This window comes from Engystomops pustulosus, chromosome 9 (genome assembly GCF_040894005.1).
Source record: "Engystomops pustulosus chromosome 9, aEngPut4.maternal, whole genome shotgun sequence".
NCBI classification, from domain to species: Eukaryota; Metazoa; Chordata; class Amphibia; order Anura; family Leptodactylidae; genus Engystomops; species Engystomops pustulosus.
In genome coordinates this window covers 106675308-106698405 of record NC_092419.1, presented here as the reverse complement: position 1 = coordinate 106698405, position 23098 = coordinate 106675308, and the positions used below count along the sequence as shown (strand labels likewise).

Below are 23098 nucleotides of genomic sequence, written 5' to 3'. Positions count from 1 at the left end.
TATATATGTATCCAGCATGCTGCTCCCCAATATATAGATAGTGCCCAGCACATGCCCCTAGTATATATGTATCCAGCATACTGCTCCCCAATATATAGATAGTCCCCAGCACATGCCCCTAGTATATATGTATCCAGCATGATGTTCCCCAATATATAGATAGTTCCCAGCACAGTCCCCTAATATATATGTATCCAGCATGCTATTCCCCAATATATAGATAGTCCCGAGCACATGCTTCTAGTATATATGTATCCAGCATGCTATTCCCTGATATATAGATTGTCCCGAGCACATGCCCCTAGTATATATGTATCCAGCATGCTGCTCCCCAATATATAGATAGTGCCCAGCACATTCCCCTAGTATATATGTATCCAGCATGATGTCCCCCAATATATGGATAGTCTCCAGCACATGCCCCTAGTATATATGTATCCAGCATGCTGCTCCCCAATATATAGATAGTCCCCAGCACAGTCCCCTAATATATATGTATCCAGCATGCTATTCCCCAATATATAGATAGTCCCGAGCACATGCCCCTAGTATATATGTATCCAGCATGATGTTCCCCAATATATAGATAGCCCCCAGCACATGCCCCTAGTATATATGTATCCAGCATGCTGCTCCCCAATATATAGATAGTCCCCAGCACATGCCCCTTGTATATATGTATCCAGCATGCTGTTCCCCAATATATAGATAGTCCCCAGCACATGCCCCTAGTATACATGTATCCAGCATGCTGCTCCCCAATATATAGATAGTCCCCAGCACATGCCCCTAGTATATATGTATCCAGCATGCTGTTCCACTATATATAGATAGTCCCCAGCACATACCCCTAGTATATATGTATCCAGCATGCTGTTCCCCAATATATAGATAGTCCCCAGCACATGCCGCTAGTATATATGTAACTAGCATGCTGCTCCCCAATATATAGATAGTCCCCAGCACATGCCCCTAGTATATATGTATCCAGCATGCTGTTCCCCAATATATAGATAGTCCCCAGCACATGCCCCTAGTATATATGTATCCAGCATGATGTTCCCCAATATATAGATAGTCCCCAGCACATGCCCCTAATATATATGTATCCAGCATGCTGCTCCCCAATATATAGATAGCCCCAAGCACATGCCCCTAGTATATATGTATCCAGCATGCTGCTCCCCAATATATAGATAGTCCCCAGCACATGCCTCTAGTATATATGTATCCAGCATGCTGCTCCCCAATATATAGATAGCCCCCAGCACATGCCCCTAGTATATATGTATCCAGCATGCTGCTCCCCAATATATAGATAGTCCCCAGCACATGCCCCTTGTATATATGTATCCAGCATGCTGTTCCCCAATATATAGATAGTCCCCAGCACATGCCCCTAGTATACATGTATCCAGCATGCTGCTCCCCAATATATAGATAGTCCCCAGCACATGCCCCTAGTATATATGTATCCAGCATGCTGTTCCACTATATATAGATAGTCCCCAGCACATACCCCTAGTATATATGTATCCAGCATGCTGTTCCCCAATATATAGATAGTCCCCAGCACATGCCGCTAGTATATATGTAACTAGCATGCTGCTCCCCAATATATAGATAGTCCCCAGCACATGCCCCTAGTATATATGTATCCAGCATGCTATTCCCCAATATATAGATAGTCCCCAGCACATGCCCCTAGTATATATGTATCCAGCATGCTATTCCCCAATATTTAGACAGTCCCCAGCACATTCCCCTAGTATATATGTATCCAGCATGCTGTTCCCCAATTTATAGATAGTCCCCAGCACATGCCGCTAGTATATATGTATCCAGCATGCTGTTCCCCAATATATAGATAGCCCCTAGTATATATGTATCCAGCATACTGCTCCCCAATATATAGATAGTCCCCAGCACATGCCCCTAGTATATATGTATCCAGCATGATGTTCCCCAATATATAGATAGTTCCCAGCACAGTCCCCTAATATATATGTATCCAGCATGCTATTCCCCAATATATAGATAGTGCCCAGCACATGCCCCTAGTATATATGTATCCAGCATGATGTTCCCCAATATATGGATAGTCCCCAGCACATGCCCCTAGTATATATGTATCCAGCATGCTGTTCCCCAATATATAGATAGTCCCCAGCATATGCCCCTAGTATATATGTATCCAGCATGCTGTTCCACAATATATAGATAGTCCCGAGCACATGCCCCTAGTATATATGTTTCCAGCATGATGTTCCCCAATATATAGATAGTCCCCAGCACATGCCCCTAGTATATATGTATCCAGCATGCTGCTCCACAATATATAGATAGTCCCCAGCACATGCCCCTAGTATATATGTATCCAGCATGCTGTTCCCCAATATATAGATAGTCCCCAGCACATGCCCCTAGTATATATGTATCCAGCATGCTGTTCCACAATATATAGATAGTCCCCAGCACATGCCCCTAGTATAAATGTATCAAGCATGCTGCTCCCCAATATATAGATAGTCCCCAGCACATGCCCCTAGTATATATGTATCAAGCATGCTGCTCCCCAATATATAGATAGTCCCCAGCACAGTCCCCTAATATATATGTATCCAGCATGCTGCTCCACAATATATAGATAGTCCCAAGCACATGCCCCTAGTATATATGTATCCAGCATGTTGTTCCCCAATATATAGATAGTCCCCAGCACATGCCCCTAATATATATGTATCAAGCATGCTGCTCCACAATATATAGATAGTCCCCAGCACATGCCCCTAGTATATATGTATCCAGCATGATGTTCCCCAATATATAGATAGTCCCCAGCACATGCCCCTAGTATATATGTATCCAGCATGCTGTTCCCCAATATATAGATAGTCCCCAGCACATGCCCCTAGTATATATGTATCCAGCATGCTGCTCCCCAATATATAGATAGTCCCCAGCACATGCCCCTAGTATATATGTATCCAGCATGCTGCTCCCCAATATATAGATAGTCCCCAGCACATGCCCCTAGTATATATGTATCCAGCATGCTGTTCCCCAATATATAGATAGTCCCCAGCACATGCCCCTAGTATATATGTATCCAGCATGCTGTTCCCCAATATATAGATAGTCCCCAGCACATTCCCCTAGTATATATGTATCCAGCATGCTGTTCCCCAATATATAGATAGCCCCCAGCACATGCCCCTAGTATATATGTATCCAGCATGCTGCTCCCCAATATATAGATAGTGCCCAGCACATGCCCCTAGTATATATGTATCCAGCATGCTGCTCCCCATTATATAGATAGTGCCCAGCACATGCCCCTAGTATATATGTATCCAGCATGCTGTTCCCCAATATATAGATAGTCCCCAGCACATGCCCCTAGTATATATGTATCCAGCATGCTGCTCCCCAATATATAGATAGCCCCAAGCACATGCCCCTAGTATATATGTATCCAGCATGCTGCTCCCCAATATATGGATAGTCCCCAGCACATGCCTCTAGTATATATGTATCCAGCATGCTGCTCCCCAATATATAGATAGTGCCCAGCACATGCCCCTAGTATATATGTATCCAGCATGCTGTTCCCCAATATATAGATAGTCCCCAGCACATTCCCCTAGTATATATGTATCCAGCATGCTGTTTCACAATATATAGATAGTCCCCAGCACATGCCGCTAGAATATATGTATCCAGCATGCTGCTCCCCAATATATAGATAGTCCCCAGCACATGCCCCTGGTATACATGTATCCAGCATGCTATTCTCCAATATATAGATAGTCCCCAGCACATTCCCCTAGTATATATGTATCCAGCATGCTGCTCCACAATATATAGATAGTCCCCAGCACATGCCCCTAGTATATATGTATCCAGCATGCTGCTCCCCAATATATAGATAGTCCCCAGCACATGCCCCTAGTATATATGTATCCAGCATGCTGCTCCCCAATATATAGATAGTCCCCAGCACATGCTATATGTATCCAGCATGCTGTTCCTCAATATATAGATAGTCCCCAGCACATGCCGCTAGTATATATGTATCCAGCATGCTGCTCCCCAATATATAGATAGTGCCCAGCACATGCCCCTAGTATATATGTATCCAGCATGCTATTCCCCAATATATAGATAGTCCCCAGCACATGCCCCTAGTATATATGTATCCAGCATGCTATTCCCCAATATATAGATAGTCCCCAGCACATTCCCCTAGTATATATGTATCCAGCATGCTGTTCCACAATATATAGATAGTCCCCAGCACATGCCCCTAGTATACATGTATCCAGCATGCTGCTCCCCAATATATAGATAGTCCCCAGCACATGCCCCTAGTATATATGTATCCAGCATGCTGTTCCACAATATATAGATAGTCCCCAGCACATGCCCCTAGTATATATGTATCCAGCATGATGTTCCCCAATATATAGATAGTTCCCAGCACAGTCCCCTAATATATATGTATCCAGCATGCTGCTCCCCAATATATAGATAGCCCCAAGCACATGCCCCTAGTATATATGTATCCAGCATGCTGCTCCCCAATATATAGATAGTCCCCAGCACATGCCCCTAGTATATATGTATCCAGCATGCTATTCCCCAATATATAGATAGCCCCCAGCACATTCCCCTAGTATATATGTATCCAGCATGCTGCTCCCCAATATATAGATAGTCCCCAGCACATGCCCCTTGTATATATGTATCCAGCATGCTGTTCCCCAATATATAGATAGTCCCCAGCACATGCCCCTAGTATATATGTATCCAGCATGCTGTTCCCCAATATATAGATAGTCCCCAGCACATGGCCCTAGTATACATGTATCCAGCATGCTATTCCCCAATATATAGATAGTCCCCAGCACATTCCCCTAGTATATATGTATTCAGCATGCTGTTCCCCAATATATAGATAGTCCCCAGCACATGCCGCTAGTATATATGTATCCAGCATAGTGTTCCCCAATATATAGATAGCCCCTAGTATATATGTATCCAGCATGCTGTTCCCCAATATATAGATAGTCCCCAGCACATTCCCCTAGTATATATGTATCCAGCATGCTGTTCCACAATATATAGATAGTCCCCAGCACATGCCCCTAGTATATATGTATCCAGCATGCTGCTCCCCAATATATAGATAGTCCCCAGCACATGCCCCTAGTATATATGTATCCAGCATGCTGTTCCCCAATATATAGATAGTCCCCAGCACATGCCCCTAGTATATATGTATCCAGCATGATGTTCCCCAATATATAGATAGTTCCCAGCACATGCCCCTAGTATATATGTATCCAGCATGCTATTCCCCAATATATAGATAGTCCCCAGCACATGCCCCTAGTATATATGTATCCAGCATGCTATTCCCCAATATATAGATAGTCCCCAGCACATTCCCCTAGTATATATGTATCCAACATGCTGTTCCCCAATATATAGATAGTCCCCAGCACATGCCCCTAGTATATATGTATCCAGCATGCTGTTCCACAATATATAGATAGTCCCCAGCACATGCCCCTAGTATATATGTATCCAGCATGCTGTTCCACAATATATAGATAGTCCCCAGCACATGCCCCTAGTATATATGTATCCAGCATGCTGTTCCACAATATATAGATAGTCCCCAGCACATGCCCCTAGTATATATGTATCCAGCATGCTGCTCCCCAATATATAGATAGTCCCCAGCACATGCCCCTAGTATATATGTATCCAGCATGCTGTTCCACAATATATAGATAGTCCCCAGCACATGCCCCTAGTATATATGTATCCAGCATGCTGTTCCCCAATATATAGATAGTCCCCAGCACATGCCGCTAGTATATATGTATCTAGCATGCTGCTCCCCAATATATAGATAGTCCCCAGCACATGCCCCTAGTATATATGTATCCAGCATGCTGTTCCCCAATATATAGATAGTCCCCAGCACATGCCCCTAGTATATATGTATCCAGCATGATGTTCCCCAATATATAGATAGTTCCCAGCACAGTCCCCTAATATATATGTATCCAGCATGCTGCTCCCCAATATATAGATAGCCCCAAGCACATGCCCCTAGTATATATGTATCCAGCATGCTGCTCCCCAATATATAGATAGTCCCCAGCACATGCCCCTAGTATATATGTATCCAGCATGCTATTCCCCAATATATAGATAGCCCCTAGCACATGCCCCTAGTATATATGTATCCAGCATGCTGCTCCCCAATATATAGATAATCCCCAGCACATGCCCCTTGTATATATGTATCCAGCATGCTGTTCCCCAATATATAGATAGTCCCCAGCACATTCCCCTAGTATATATGTATCCAGCATGCTGTTCCCCAATATATAGATAGTCCCCAGCACATGCCCCTAGTATACATGTATCCAGCATGCTATTCCCCAATATATAGACAGTCCCCAGCACATGCCGCTAGTATATATGTATCCAGCATGCTGTTCCCCAATATATAGATAGTCCCCAGCACATTCCCCTAGTATATATGTATCCAGCATGCTGTTCCCCAATATATAGATAGTCCCCAGCACATGCCCCTAGTATATATGTATCCAGCATGCTGCTCCCCAATATATAGATAGTCCCCAGCACATGCCCCTAGTATATATGTATCCAGCATGCTGTTCCCCAATATATAGATAGTCCCCAGCACATGCCCCTAGTATATATGTATCCAGCATGATGTTCCCCAATATATAGATAGTTCCCAGCACAGTCCCCTAATATATATGTATCCAGCATGCTATTCTCCAATATATAGATAGTCCCCAGCACATGCCACTAGTATATATGTATCCAGCATGCTGCTCCCCAATATATAGATAGTCCCCAGCACATGCCCCTAGTATATATGTATCCAGCATGCGGTTCCCCAATATATAGATAGTCCCCAGCACATGCCCCTAGTATATATGTATCCAGCATGCTGCTCCACAATATATAGATAGTCCCCAGCACATGCCCCTTGTATATATGTATCCAGCATGCTGTTCCCCAATATATATATAGTCCCCGGCACATGCCCCTAGTATATATGTATCCAGCATGCTGTTCCCCAATATATAGATAGTCCCCAGCACATGCCCCTAGTATATATGTATCCAGCATGCTGTTCCCCAATATATAGATAGTCCCCAGCACATGCCCCTAGTATATATGTATCCAGCATGCTGTTCCCCAATATATAGATAGTTCCCAGCACAGTCCCCTAATATATATGTATCCAGCATGCTATTCCCCAATATATAGATAGTCCCCAGCACATGCGGCTAGTATATATGTATCCAGCATGCTGCTCCCCAATATATAGATATTCCCCAGCACATGCCCCTAGTATATATGTATCCAGCATGCTGCTCCCCAATATATAGATAGTCCCCAGCACATGCCCCTAGTATATATGTATCCAGCATGCTGCTCCCCAATATATAGATAGTCCCCAGCACATGCCCCTAGTATATATGTATCCAGCATGCTGTTCCCCAATATATAGATAGTCCCCAGCACATGTCCCTAGTATATATGTATCCAGCATGCTGTTCCCCAATATATAGATAGTTCCCAGCACAGTCCCCTAATATATATGTATCCAGCATGCTGCTCCCCAATATATAGATAGTCCCGAGCACATGCCCCTAGTATATATGTATCCAGCATGCTATTCCCCAATATATAGATAGTTCCCAGCACAGTCCCCTAATATATATGAATCCAGCATGCTGTTCCCCAATATATAATCCCCAGCACATGCCCCTAGTATATATGTATCCAGCATGCTGTTCCCCAATATATAGATAGTCCCCAGCACATGCCCCTAGTATATATGTATCCAGCATGCTGCTCCACAATATATAGATAGTCCCCAGCACATGCCCCTAGTATATATGTATCCAGCATGCTGTTCCCCAATATATAGATAGTCCCCAGCACATGGCCCTAGTATACATGTATCCAGCATGCTATTCCCCAATATATAGATAGTCCCCAGCACATTCCCCTAGTATATATGTATTCAGCATGCTGTTCCCCAATATATAGATAGTCCCCAGCACATGCCGCTAGTATATATGTATCCAGCATAGTGTTCCCCAATATATAGATAGCCCCTAGTATATATGTATCCAGCATGCTGTTCCCCAATATATAGATAGTCCCCAGCACATTCCCCTAGTATATATGTATCAAGCATGCTGTTCCACAATATATAGATAGTCCCCAGCACATGCCCCTAGTATATATGTATCCAGCATGCTGCTCCCCAATATATAGATAGTCCCCAGCACATGCCCCTAGTATATATGTATCCAGCATGCTGTTCCCCAATATATAGATAGTCCCCAGCACATGCCCCTAGTATATATGTATCCAGCATGATGTTCCCCAATATATAGATAGTTCCCAGCACATGCCCCTAGTATATATGTATCCAGCATGCTATTCCCCAATATATAGATAGTCCCCAGCACATGCCCCTAGTATATATGTATCCAGCATGCTATTCCCCAATATATAGATAGTCCCCAGCACATTCCCCTAGTATATATGTATCCAACATGCTGTTCCCCAATATATAGATAGTCCCCAGCACATGCCCCTAGTATATATGTATCCAGCATGCTGTTCCACAATATATAGATAGTCCCCAGCACATGCCCCTAGTATATATGTATCCAGCATGCTGCTCCCCAATATATAGATAGTCCCCAGCACATGCCCCTAGTATATATGTATCCAGCATGCTGTTCCACAATATATAGATAGTCCCCAGCACATGCCCCTAGTATATATGTATCCAGCATGCTGTTCCCCAATATATAGATAGTCCCCAGCACATGCCGCTAGTATATATGTATCTAGCATGCTGCTCCCCAATATATAGATAGTCCCCAGCACATGCCCCTAGTATATATGTATCCAGCATGCTGTTCCCCAATATATAGATAGTCCCCAGCACATGCCCCTAGTATATATGTATCCAGCATGATGTTCCCCAATATATAGATAGTTCCCAGCACAGTCCCCTAATATATATGTATCCAGCATGCTGCTCCCCAATATATAGATAGCCCCAAGCACATGCCCCTAGTATATATGTATCCAGCATGCTGCTCCCCAATATATAGATAGTCCCCAGCACATGCCCCTTGTATATATGTATCCAGCATGCTGTTCCCCAATATATAGATAGTCCCCAGCACATTCCCCTAGTATATATGTATCCAGCATGCTGTTCCCCAATATATAGATAGTCCCCAGCACATGCCCCTAGTATACATGTATCCAGCATGCTATTCCCCAATATATAGACAGTTCCCAGCACAGTCCCCTAATATATATGTATACAGCATGCTGCTCCCCAATATATAGATAGCCCCAAGCACATGCCCCTAGTATATATGTATCCAGCATGCTGCTCCCCAATATATAGATAGTCCCCAGCACATGCCCCTAGTATATATGTATCCAGCATGCTATTCCCCAATATATAGATAGCCCCCAGCACATGCCCCTAGTATATATGTATCCAGCATGCTGCTCCCCAATATATAGATAATCCCCAGCACATGCCCCTTGTATATATGTATCCAGCATGCTGTTCCCCAATATATAGATAGTCCCCAGCACATTCCCCTAGTATATATGTATCCAGCATGCTGTTCCCCAATATATAGATAGTCCCCAGCACATGCCCCTAGTATACATGTATCCAGCATGCAATTCCCCAATATATAGACAGTCCCCAGCACATGCCGCTAGTATATATGTATCCAGCATGCTGCTCCACAATATATAGATAGTCCCCAGCACATTCCCCTAGTATATATGTATCCAGCATGCTGTTCCCCAATATATAGATAGTCCCCAGCACATTCCCCTAGTATATATGTATCCAGCATGCTGTTCCCCAATATATAGATAGTCCCCAGCACATGCCCCTAGTATATATGTATCCAGCATGCTGCTCCCCAATATATAGATAGTCCCCAGCACATGCCCCTAGTATATATGTATCCAGCATGCTGTTCCCCAATATATAGATAGTCCCCAGCACATGCCCCTAGTATATATGTATCCAGCATGATGTTCCCCAATATATAGATAGTTCCCAGCACAGTCCCCTAGTATATATGTATCCAGCATGCTATTCCCCAATATATAGATAGTCCCCAGCACATGCCCCTAGTATATATGTATCCAGCATGCTATTCCCCAATATATAGATAGTCCCCAGCACATTCCCCTAGTATATATGTATCCAACATGCTGTTCCCCAATATATAGATAGTCCCCAGCACATGCCCCTAGTATATATGTATCCAGCATGCTGTTCCACAATATATAGATAGTCCCCAGCACATGCCCCTAGTATATATGTATCCAGCATGCTGCTCCCCAATATATAGATAGTCCCCAGCACATGCCCCTAGTATATATGTATCCAGCATGCTGTTCCACAATATATAGATAGTCCCCAGCACATGCCCCTAGTATATATGTATCCAGCATGCTGTTCCCCAATATATAGATAGTCCCCAGCACATGCCGCTAGTATATATGTATCTAGCATGCTGCTCCCCAATATATAGATAGTCCCCAGCACATGCCCCTAGTATATATGTATCCAGCATGCTGTTCCCCAATATATAGATAGTCCCCAGCACATGCCCCTAGTATATATGTATCCAGCATGATGTTCCCCAATATATAGATAGTTCCCAGCACAGTCCCCTAATATATATGTATCCAGCATGCTGCTCCCCAATATATAGATAGCCCCAAGCACATGCCCCTAGTATATATGTATCCAGCATGCTGCTCCCCAATATATAGATAGTCCCCAGCACATGCCCCTAGTATATATGTATCCAGCATGCTATTCCCCAATATATAGATAGCCCCCAGCACATGCCCCTAGTATATATGTATCCAGCATGCTGCTCCCCAATATATAGATAATCCCCAGCACATGCCCCTTGTATATATGTATCCAGCATGCTGTTCCCCAATATATAGATAGTCCCCAGCACATTCCCCTAGTATATATGTATCCAGCATGCTATTCCCCAATATATAGATAGTCCCCAGCACATGCCCCTAGTATACATGTATCCAGCATGCTATTCCCCAATATATAGACAGTCCCCAGCACATGCCGCTAGTATATATGTATCCAGCATGCTGCTCCACAATATATAGATAGTCCCCAGCACATTCCCCTAGTATATATGTATCCAGCATGCTGTTCCCCAATATATAGATAGTCCCCAGCACATTCCCCTAGTATATATGTATCCAGCATGCTGTTCCCCAATATATAGATAGTCCCCAGCACATGCCCCTAGTATATATGTATCCAGCATGCTGCTCCCCAATATATAGATAGTCCCCAGCACATGCCCCTAGTATATATGTATCCAGCATGCTGTTCCCCAATATATAGATAGTCCCCAGCACATGCCCCTAGTATATATGTATCCAGCATGATGTTCCCCAATATATAGATAGTTCCCAGCACAGTCCCCTAATATATATGTATCCAGCATGCTATTCTCCAATATATAGATAGTCCCCAGCACATGCCACTAGTATATATGTATCCAGCATGCTGCTCCCCAATATATAGATAGTCCCCAGCACATGCCCCTAGTATATATGTATCCAGCATGCGGTTCCCCAATATATAGATAGTCCCCAGCACATGCCCCTAGTATATATGTATCCAGCATGCTGCTCCACAATATATAGATAGTCCCCAGCATATGCCCCTTGTATATATGTATCCAGCATGCTGTTCCCCAATATATATATATAGTCCCCGGCACATGCCCCTAGTATATATGTATCCAGCATGCTGTTCCCCAATATATAGATAGTCCCCAGCACATGCCCCTAGTATATATGTATCCAGCATGCTGTTCCCCAATATATAGATAGTCCCCAGCACATGCCCCTAGTATATATGTATCCAGCATGCTGTTCCCCAATATATAGATAGTTCCCAGCACAGTCCCCTAATATATATGTATCCAGCATGCTATTCCCCAATATATAGATAGTCCCCAGCACATGCGGCTAGTATATATGTATCCAGCATGCTGCTCCCCAATATATAGATATTCCCCAGCACATGCCCCTAGTATATATGTATCCAGCATGCTGCTCCCCAATATATAGATAGTCCCCAGCACATGCCCCTAGTATATATGTATCCAGCATGCTGCTCCCCAATATATAGATAGTCCCCAGCACATGCCCCTAGTATATATGTATCCAGCATGCTGTTCCCCAATATATAGATAGTTCCCAGCACAGTCCCCTAATATATATGTATCCAGCATGCTGCTCCCCAATATATAGATAGTCCCGAGCACATGCCCCTAGTATATATGTATCCAGCATGCTATTCCCCAATATATAGATAGTTCCCAGCACAGTCCCCTAATATATATGAATCCAGCATGCTGTTCCCCAATATATAATCCCCAGCACATGCCCCTAGTATATATGTATCCAGCATGCTGTTCCCCAATATATAGATAGTCCCCAGCACATGCCCCTAGTATATATGTATCCAGCATGCTGCTCCACAATATATAGATAGTCCCCAGCACATGCCCCTAGTATATATGTATCCAGCATGCTGTTCCCCAATATATAGATAGTCCCCAGCACATGCCCCTAGTATATATGTATCCAGCATGCTGTTCCACAATATATAGATAGTCCCCAGCACATGCCCCTAGTATATATGTATCCAGCATGCTGTTCCACAATATATAGATAGTCCCCAGCACATGCCCCTAGTATATATGTATCCAGCATGCTGTTCCACAATATATAGATAGTCCCCAGATTTATTCACCCAAGGGAAAGATGCAACATTGCTTTAAACATATTCACAGTGCTGTTCCACTAATTGTTTTTCTGCCTCTAGAATATAAGTGATGCCCAGCACACTGCCTCCACAGCAAATAGGTAGCTCCAGCACACTGCTCCCAAGTATATACTGTAGGTATCCAACACACTGCTCTCCAGAGTATAGGTAGCCCCAGCACACTGCTCTTCGGTGTATAGGTAACCACAGCACCCAAAAACATTGCTCTTCGGTGTATAGGTAACCACAGCACCCTGCTCTCCAGCATATAGGTAGCCCCAGCACACCGCTTCTTAGTATGTAAGTAGCCCCAGTACACTCCTCTCCAGTGTAGAGGTAGCACCAACACACTGCTCTCCAGCGTATAGGTAGCACCAACACACTGCTCTCCAGCGTATAGGTAGCCCCAGCACACTACTCTCCAGAGTATAGGAAGCCACAGCACACTACTCTCCAGAGTATAGGTAGCCCCAGCACACCGCTTCTTAGTATGTAAGTAGCCCCAGTACACTCCTCTCCAGTGTAGAGGTAGCACCAACACACTGCTCTCCAGCGTATAGGTAGCACCAACACACTGCTCTCTAGCGTATAGGTAGCCCCAGCACACTACTCTCCAGAGTATAGGAAGCCGCAGCACACTACTCTCCAGAGTATAGGTAGCCCCAGCACACTGCTCTCCAGGGAATAGGTAGCCCTGGTACACCACTCTCCAGCATATAGGTAGCCCCAACACACTGTTCATCAGTGTATAGGTAGCCCCAGCACACTTGCGCACACACTATGACATCATGAGGTGACCTGGCTCTGCCTGCACTACTGATCCTCACTCCTTAGTGATCCCCCCTATATTCCTCATCTCTCTTCCAGTGACCTGCCGCTTACCCATAGCCCGAGGTCCCTGTAGGTGGGGTGAACCTCGCTGGGCATTTGATCTCACTGAAGGAAAGTGCATCACCTTCCAATATGGCGGCTGCAAAGGAAACGCCAACAACTTCCACACAGAGAAGGAATGTAACGATTACTGTGGAGAACCTTCAAATGGTGAGTGCTGCTCCGCATATCCATCCGCTCCATGTCATTAACCCATGAGATTAGAGATGGGCGAATCGATTCTAACAATTCTAACTTCGGTTAGAATTTCAGGAAAAATTCAATTTGTCACAAAGGCGAAGTTTACGGTGATTCGTGGGAACAAAGTTTTTTTTTTCCTCCTTTATTACCAAAATGGGCGCGAGAACAACGTTTTACATGGGGCAGAGAACTCAGGGAAGGAGAAAGGAACACCCTCCATCACATGTGCAGACCTGTAAGCCAATCAATGATCGGCAGGCTTATGTGATGTCACACAGCCCTATAAAACCAGCCATTTTTAATCTCGGCACTTCACACTGCATGTGCTGTCTGTAGCGTCCAGGTGGTATTACTGTACTGTGCTGTAGCGATTTTTGCTCCACGGGTGTCCATTTCGGGGGATCAATAAAAAAGAAGAAATCGGTGTGATATCCACATATTTTCTGTACTCATTTCTGCTCCAATCCCAGGGTGCCCGTTTTGGGGGATCGGTATAACGCAAATTCCAATACTTTTTTGTTACTAAAGTTGAGAGCAACAAATAAGTGTCAAATCCACGTAGTTGATTATCCACTATGTCAGACAGAAAGGTGGCAGGTGGAGCAGGCAGAGGTCGTAGCACAGTAAGGGGACGTCGCAGCACAGTAAGCACAGGCTGTGAGGCCAGAACTGGCATTGTCATCTAGCAACCCGAAGGTTGCTGAGTGGATGGCTAGGTCACCCAATTCCTTAAATATAACATTTGACAACCCCAGCCAAGAGTCTGTGGGCTCCTGCTGCTGATGCCACCTCCACACTATATCATTGTGACACTCTGTGGGCTCCTGCTACTGACGCCACCTCCACACTATATCATTGTGCCACTCTGTGGGCTCCTGCTGCTGCTGATGCCACCTCCACACTATATCATTGTCCCACTCTGTGGGCTCCTGCTGCTGCTGACGCCACCTCCACACTATATCATTGTGCCACTCTGCGGGCTCCTGCTGCTACTGATGCCACCAACGCACTATATCATTGTGCCACTCTGTGGGCTCCTGCTGCTGATGCCACCTTCACACTATATCATTGTGCCATCTGTGGGCTCCTGCTGCTGCTGACGCCACCTCCACACTACATCATTGTGCCACTCTGTGGGCTCCTGCTGCTGCTGATACCACCTTTACACTATTTCATTGTGCCACGCTGTGGGCTCCTGCTGCTGCTGATGCCACCTCCGCACTATATCATTGTGCCACTCTGTGGGCTCCTGCTGCTGCTGTCGCCACCTCCACACTATATCATTGTGCCACTCTGTGGACTCCTGCTGCTGCTGATGCCACCTCCACACTATATCATTGTGCCACTCTGTGGGCTCCTGCTGCTGCTGATGCCACCTCCACACTATATCATTGTGACACTCTGTGGGCTTCTGCTGCTGCTACTGACGCCACCTCCACACTATATCATTGTGCCACTCTGTGGGCTCCTGCTGCTGCTGATGCCACCTCCACACTATATCATTGTGCCACTATGTGGGCTCCTGCTGCTGATGCCACCTCCACACTACATCATTGTGCCATCTGTGGGCTCCTGCTGCTGCTGATGCCACCTCCACACTATATCATTGTGCCACTATGTGGGCTCCTGCTGCTGATGCCACCTCCACACTATATCATTGTGACACTCTGTGGGCTCCTGCTGCTGCTGACGACCCCTCCACACTATATCATTGTGCCACTCTGTGGGCTCCTGCTGCTGCTGATACCACCTTTACACTATATCATTGTGCCACTCTGTGGGCTCCTGCTGCTGCTGATGCCACCTCCGCACTATATCATTGTGCCACTCTGTGGGCTCCTGCTGCTGATGCCACCTCCATACTATATCATTGTGCCATCTGTGGGCTCCTGCTGCTGCTGACGCCACCTCCACACTATATCATTGTGCCACTCTGTGGGCTCCTGCTGCTGCTGATGCCACCTCCGCACTATATCATTGTGCCACTCTGTGGGCTCCTGCTGCTGATGCCACCTCCACACTACATCATTGTGCTACTCTGTGGGTTCCTGCTGCTGCTGACGCCACCTCCACACTACATCATTGTGCTACTCTGTGGGTTCCTGCTGCTGCTGACGCCACCTCCACACTATTTCATTGTGCCACGCTGTGGGCTCCTGCTGCTGATGTCACCTTCACACTATATCATTGTGCCATCTGTGGGCTCCTGCTGCTGCTGACGCCACCTCCACACTACATCATTGTGCCACTCTGTGGGCTCCTGCTGCTGCTGATACCACCTTTACACTATTTCATTGTGCCACGCTGTGGGCTCCTGCTGCTGCTGATGCCACCTCCGCACTATATCATTGTGCCACTCTGTGGGCTCCTGCTGCTGCTGACACCACCTTTACACTATTTCATTGTGCCACGCTGTGGGCTCCTGCTGCTGCTGATGCCACCTCCGCACTATATCATTGTGCCACTCTGTGGGCTCCTGCTGCTGCTGTCGCCACCTCCACACTGTATCATTGTGCCACTCTGTGGACTCCTGCTGCTGCTGATGCCACCTCCACACTATATCATTGTGCCACTCTGTGGGCTCCTGCTGCTGATGCCACCTCCACACTATATCATTGTGACACTCTGTGGGCTTCTGCTGCTGCTACTGACGCCACCTCCACACTATATCATTGTGCCACTCTGTGGGCTCCTGCTGCTGCTGATGCCACCTCCACACTATATCATTGTGCCACTATGTGGGCTCCTGCTGCTGATGCCACCTCCACACTACATCATTGTGCCATCTGTGGGCTCCTGCTGCTGCTGACGCCACCTCCACACTACATTATTGTGCCACTCTGTGGGTTCCTGCTGCTGCTGACGCCACCTCCACACTATATCATTGTGACACTCTGTGGGCTCCTGCTGCTGCTGACGCCCCCTCCACACTATATCATTGTGCCACTCTGTGGGCTCCTGCTGCTGCTGATACCACCTTTACACTATATCATTGTGCCACTCTGTGGGCTCCTGCTGCTGCTGATGCCACCTCCGCACTATATCATTGTGCCACTCTGTGGGCTCCTGCTGCTGATGCCACCTCCACACTATATCATTGTGCCATCTGTGGGCTCCTGCTGCTGTTGACGCCACCTCCACACTACATCATTGTGCCACTCTGTGGGCTCCTGCTGCTGCTGATGCCACCTCCACACTATATCATTGTGCCACTCTGTGGGCTCCTGCTGCTGATGCCACCTCCACACTACATCATTGTGCTACTCTGTGGGTTCCTGCTGCTGCTGACGCCACCTCCACACTACATCATTGTGCTACTCTGTGGGTTCCTGCTGCTGCTGACGCCACCTCCACACTATATCATTGTGACACTCTGTGGGCTCCTGCTGCTGCTGACGCCCCCTCCACACTATATCATTGTGCCACTCTGTGGGCTCCTGCTGCTGCTGATACCACCTTTACACTATATCATTGTGCCACTCTGTGGGCTCCTGCTGCTGCTGACGCCACCTCCACACTATATCATTGTGCCACTCTGCGGGCTCCTGCTGCTACTGATGCCACCAACGCACTATATCATTGTGCCACTCTGTGGGCTCCTGCTTCTGATGCCACCTCCACACTATATCATTGTGCCATCTGTGGGCTCCTGCTGCTGCTGACGCCACCTCCACACTACATCATTGTGCCACTCTGTGGGCTCCTGCTGCTGCTGATACCACCTTTACACTATTTCATTGTGCCACGCTGTGGGCTCCTGCTGCTGCTGATGCCACCTCCGCACTATATCATTGTGCCACTCTGTGGGCTCCTGCTGCTGCTTATACCACCTTTACACTATATCATTGTGCCACTCTGTGGGCTCCTGCTGCTGCTGAAGCCACCTCCACACTATATCATTGTGCCACTCTGCGGGCTCCTGCTGCTACTGATGCCACCAACGCACTATATCATTGTGCCACTCTGTGGGCTCCTGCTGCTGATGCCACCTCCACACTATATCATTGTGCCATCTGTGGGCTCCTGCTGCTGCTGACGCCACCTCCACACTACATCATTGTGCCACTCTGTGGGCTCCTGCTGCTGATACCACCTTTACACTATTTCATTGTGCCACGCTGTGGGCTCCTGCTGCTGCTGATGCCACCTCCGCACTATATCATTGTGCCACTCTGTGGGCTCCTGCTGCTGCTGACGCCACCTCCACACTATATCATTGTGCCACTCTGTGGGCTCCTGCTGCTGCTGATGCCACCTCCACACTATATCATTGTGCCACTCTGTGGGCTCCTGCTGCTGCCACCTCCACACTATATCATTGTGACACTCTGTGAGCTCCTGCTGCTGCTGATGCCACCTCCACACTATATCATTGTGCCACTCTGTGGGCTCCTGCTGCTGATGCCACCTCCACACTATATCATTGTGCCATCTGTGGGCTCCTGCTGCTGCTGACGCCACCTCCACACTACAATATTGTGCCACTCTGTGGGTTCCTGCTGCTGCTGACGCCACCTCCACACTATATCATTGTGACACTCTGTGGGCTCCTGCTGCTGCTGACGCCCCCTCCACACTATATCATTGTGCCACTCTGTGGGCTCCTGCTGCTGCTGATACCACCTTTACACTATATCATTGTGCCACTCTGTGGGCTCCTGCTGCTGCTGATGCCACCTCCGCACTATATCATTGTGCCACTCTGTGGGCTCCTGCTGCTGATGCCACCTCCACACTATATCATTGTGCCATCTGTGGGCTCCTGCTGCTGCTGATGCCACCTCCGCACTATATCATTGTGCCACTCTGTGGGCTCCTGCTGCTGATGCCACCTCCACACTATATCATTGTGCCACTCTGTGGGCTCCTGCTGCTGCTGATGCCACCTCCACACTATATCACTGTGCCACTCTGTGGGCTCCTGCTGCTGATGCCACCTCCCCACTATATCATTGTGCCATCTGTGGGCTCCTGCTGCTGCTGACGCCACCTTTACACTATATCATTGTGCCACTCTGTGGGCTCCTGCTGCTGCTGATGCCACCTCCACACTATATCATTGTGACACTCTGTGGGCTTCTGCTGCTGCTACTGACGCCACCTCCACACTATATCATTGTGCCACTCTGTGGGCTCCTGCTGCTGCTGATGCCACCTCCACACTAAATCATTGTGCCACTCTGTGGGCTCCTGCTGCTGCTGATGCCACCTCCACACTATATCATTGTGCCACTCTGTGGGCTCCTGCTGCTGATGCCACCTCCACACTATATCATTGTGCCATCTGTGGGCTCCTGCTGCTGCTGACGCCACCTCCACACTATATCATTGTGACACTCTGTGGGCTCCTGCTGCTGCTGACGCCCCCTCCCCACTATATCATTGTGCCACTCTGTGGGCTCCTGCTGCTGCTGATACCACCTTTACACTATATCATTGTGCCACTCTGTGGGCTCCTGTTGCTGCTGATGCCACCTCCGCACTATATCATTGTGCCACTCTGTGGGCTCCTGCTGTTGCTGCTGATGCCACCTCCACACTATATCATTGTGCCACTCTGTGGGATCCTGCTGCTGCTGCTCACACCACTCCACACTATATCATTGTGCCACTCTGTGGGCTCCTGCTGCTGCTGAAGCCACCTTCACACTATATCATTGTGCCACTCTGTGGGCTCCTGCTTCTGCTGATGCCACCTCCACGCTATATCATTGTGCCACTCTATGGGCTCCTGCTGCTGCTGATGCCACCTCCACACTATATCATTGTGCCACTCTGTGGGCTCCTGCTTCTGCTGATGCCACCTCCACGCTATATCATTGTGCCACTCTATGGGCTCCTGCTGCTGCTGAAGCCACCTCCACACTATATCATTGTCCCACTCTGTGGGCTCCTGCTGCTGCTGACGCCACCTCCACACTATATCATTGGGCCACTCTGTGGGCTCCTGCTACTGCTGATGCCCCCTCCACAATATGTAATTGTGCCACACTGTGGGCTCCTGCTGCTGACACCTCCAACCTATATCATTGTGCCACTCTGTGGGCTCCTGCTGCTGCAGACGCCACCTCCACACTATATCATTGTGCCACTCTGCGGGCTCCTGCTGCTGCTGACTATATCATTGGGCCACTCTGTGGCCTACCATGTTGCCGCCACCTCCACACGTCTGACCTCATGCTGCTGCTGCTGCCGCCTTTTTAATTCTTTTTTGGCAAAGACCTGATATTTTCAGGAAAACTGTAATGTATTATGGATGTGGTGTCTCTAATCTTCAAATTTAAATGGAAAATTTCAACTTCGAATTCATTTCAAACTTCGGCATTCTGTCACAAAGTGGCCTCCTCTGCTGTGGGCTATCTGGGCTCCTGCTGCTGCCGCTGCCACCTCCACACTCTATCATTGGGCCACTCTGTGGCTTTCCATGTTGCTGCCACCTGTGGGCTCCTGCTGCTGCTTCTGCTGCTGCCACCTCCACACTCTTATCATTGTGCCACTTTGTGGCCTCCTTCTGCTGCCACCTCCACATTCTATCATTATGCCATTTTGTGGCTTTCCCTGTTGCTGCCACCTGTGGCCTGCTGCTGCTGCCGCCGCCCCCTCCACGCTCAGTGTGTCATTTTGTGGCCTACCATGTTTCCGCCACCTCCATAATTTGTCATTGTGCCACTCTGCAGCCTACTCATGCTGCTGCCAACTGACCGCTGTCTCCCTGGAACACCCTGTGACTCCACCGCTCTATGACGTTGCCACTATGTTTAGTTTCCACCTTCATTTCATGGAGTGCATGCAGAACACAGAGGACATGCAAATATACCATTTACTGGTCATCTCTGCTTTGGATCCACTCCTGTTTCTTTTTGGCTTTAGCAATACTGATGGATTATTGACCGGTTGAAAGCAGACATTGATGGACGAAATGAAGGGCAAAATGATCAGTGACGTCAATGCAGAATTACTTCTGACACCCTCGGCTCTCTTTAGGGGGGTTTCTATATGTATCTGCGTTTAACAGAACAGGTTCTGTCGTAATCTATGGAATCATCTGATGTCAGTGTAAAAAGAGTGCACTCTGTGATGTTATAGTGGGATCTTGGCCCTCAGCTCTGTCTTTCGAGCTGGCACAGACGTTACCTTGTCAGGCTGCGTTCCCGCTTTGCTTATTTGGTGAAGTTGGCCTCTGTAAGTGCACATGGAAGTGATCAGTGAAGCGATTCTAAGAGCGGCGGCTGTCATGTGCATGTCATACTAAAACCACGCTCACTATACATATTTAAGCATGCCACAACGTTCTACAACACCCTACAGGCTCTCTGCAGCCAGGAAATACCTGTTTTGTAACGTGATCCGTCATGATTCGGTCAAATCGATTTTTTTGAAAAAATTCGGCGAAACGGGATAAACAGAATTTTAACAAATTCGCCCATCAGTACATGAGATCCTGAACAGGTGACATAATCATCTATTCTTACTGCTTTTACATTACAGATTGGTAAGATGTGAGCGGAGGGATGTGGAAGGTGCTGCACACGGAAGATCTCATTCTCTATCATGAAATACGCCTCGAACTCTAATAAAAGTGTCTGTGAAATCACCACAGAGAAGTCACATGTTGTTTGGGATCAAAATCCATCATAATAAACAATGGGCACTAACTCATAGATCCAGGCACCGGGACTGTGGTATCTTCTTATATTGAATTTCCATGGCCTCCCGCCTTCTAAAATCAACCTTTACAATTCTGGTAATGAGTCTGAAGGGCTCCTGGGGGTGTTATCAGAGCCCCTCTCCCCCTGCTCCCTCAACACTCCTCCTTCCCTCTGCCTGCTCACAAAGTTAGAAAAGTGAAGTATTCCTGCACACTGTAACAGCCTGTGAAGCTGTAGCGTGGAGGGGCTTTGGCCCAGGAGGCCCTTCAGGCTCATTAGTAAAATTTAAAAGTTGATTTTAATAGGAAGGAGGCCGTGGATAACAAATAGATTCCCACAGTCATGATGCCAGGACCGACAGAGAAAAATGACCTCTATGTCATAGACGGGGTCATATGAGGAAGGTGGGTTCTCCAAGATTAGGAGGATCTAGATCTAGAGTCCACAGTAGTGGTGACGTAACTCTGAACAGGGAGAGGCCGCCGGTCGGGGCTCCCGCACTGCACTGCTGCAGCATGTGGATCACAGCGGGGCACTGAATTGTGTATAGTAACGAGAACCTCAGCAAATACCTAAAGAGGGGCATCCAGCACCCGAATCCATATCCGGGGAACAGCATCACATAAAGTGCAAGTGCCCCCTCTCTACCATATTCTGTTCCTCAGGCTAGAGAATCCGGAACACATTTCCACAAGGTTATCACACTATACAACCATCTCTTCTAGTCACCGCGGGTCATTATACATTGGGGCCGATTTACTTACTTGGTCCTGTCGCGATCCCCGGGCTGCGTTCCCAGACGAGAATGAAGTCCGGCACGATTCTTCAAGATCGTGCGTCAATTTTCCGACCTCGCTTCCCCGCTGAGGTCTGCCGGGGTTCACCTTCTTCTTCCCGATGCTTGTGAGTGCATTGGGAGTCATTTACTAAGGGCCCGATTCGCGTTTTCCCGACGTGTTACCCGAATATTTCCGATTTGCGCCGATTTCCCCTGTATTGCCCTGGGATTTTGGCGCACGCGATCGGATTTTGGTGCATCGGCGCCAGCATGCACACGATGGTAATCGGGGGGTGTGGCCGAACGAAAACCCGACGGATTCGGAAAAAACGCCGGATCTAAAAAAAAAAAAAATGTGTCACGAAAATTGCACTGACCTTCACCAAGTATAGGCCGGTGAATTTCAGGGCATGCCAGCGGACCTCGGCGGACTTCAGCGCAGCAGCGACATCTGGTGGACGTCGGAGGAACTACCTTAGTGAATCCCGGCCGCACCCGAATCCACCGCAGAGAACGCGCCGCTGGATCGCGAACGGACCGGGTAAGTAAATCTGCCCCGTTGTCTTGCGACACAATTTGATTTGTAAATCCCGCGCTCAGTCCGAATCAGTCGGGTTGTCCGTTGGCCACGCCAACCCAATTTGTGTCGCA

The 23098-nt window shown here is 47.3% G+C and overlaps 1 protein-coding gene across 1 annotated transcript in view; it reads left to right on the top strand.

Moving 5' to 3' along the window:
* Positions 1-21584, top strand: part of LOC140076487 (inter-alpha-trypsin inhibitor-like) — a 36285-nt gene extending 14701 nt beyond the window's left edge. Inside the window, exons 3-4 of the mRNA XM_072123014.1 lie at positions 13817-13990; positions 21509-21584. Of these exons, the coding sequence (XP_071979115.1) occupies positions 13817-13990; positions 21509-21516 (182 nt within the window). The 3' untranslated portion in view covers positions 21517-21584. The remainder of the gene's footprint in view (positions 1-13816; positions 13991-21508) is intronic.
* Positions 21585-23098: the final 1514 nt, after the last annotated feature.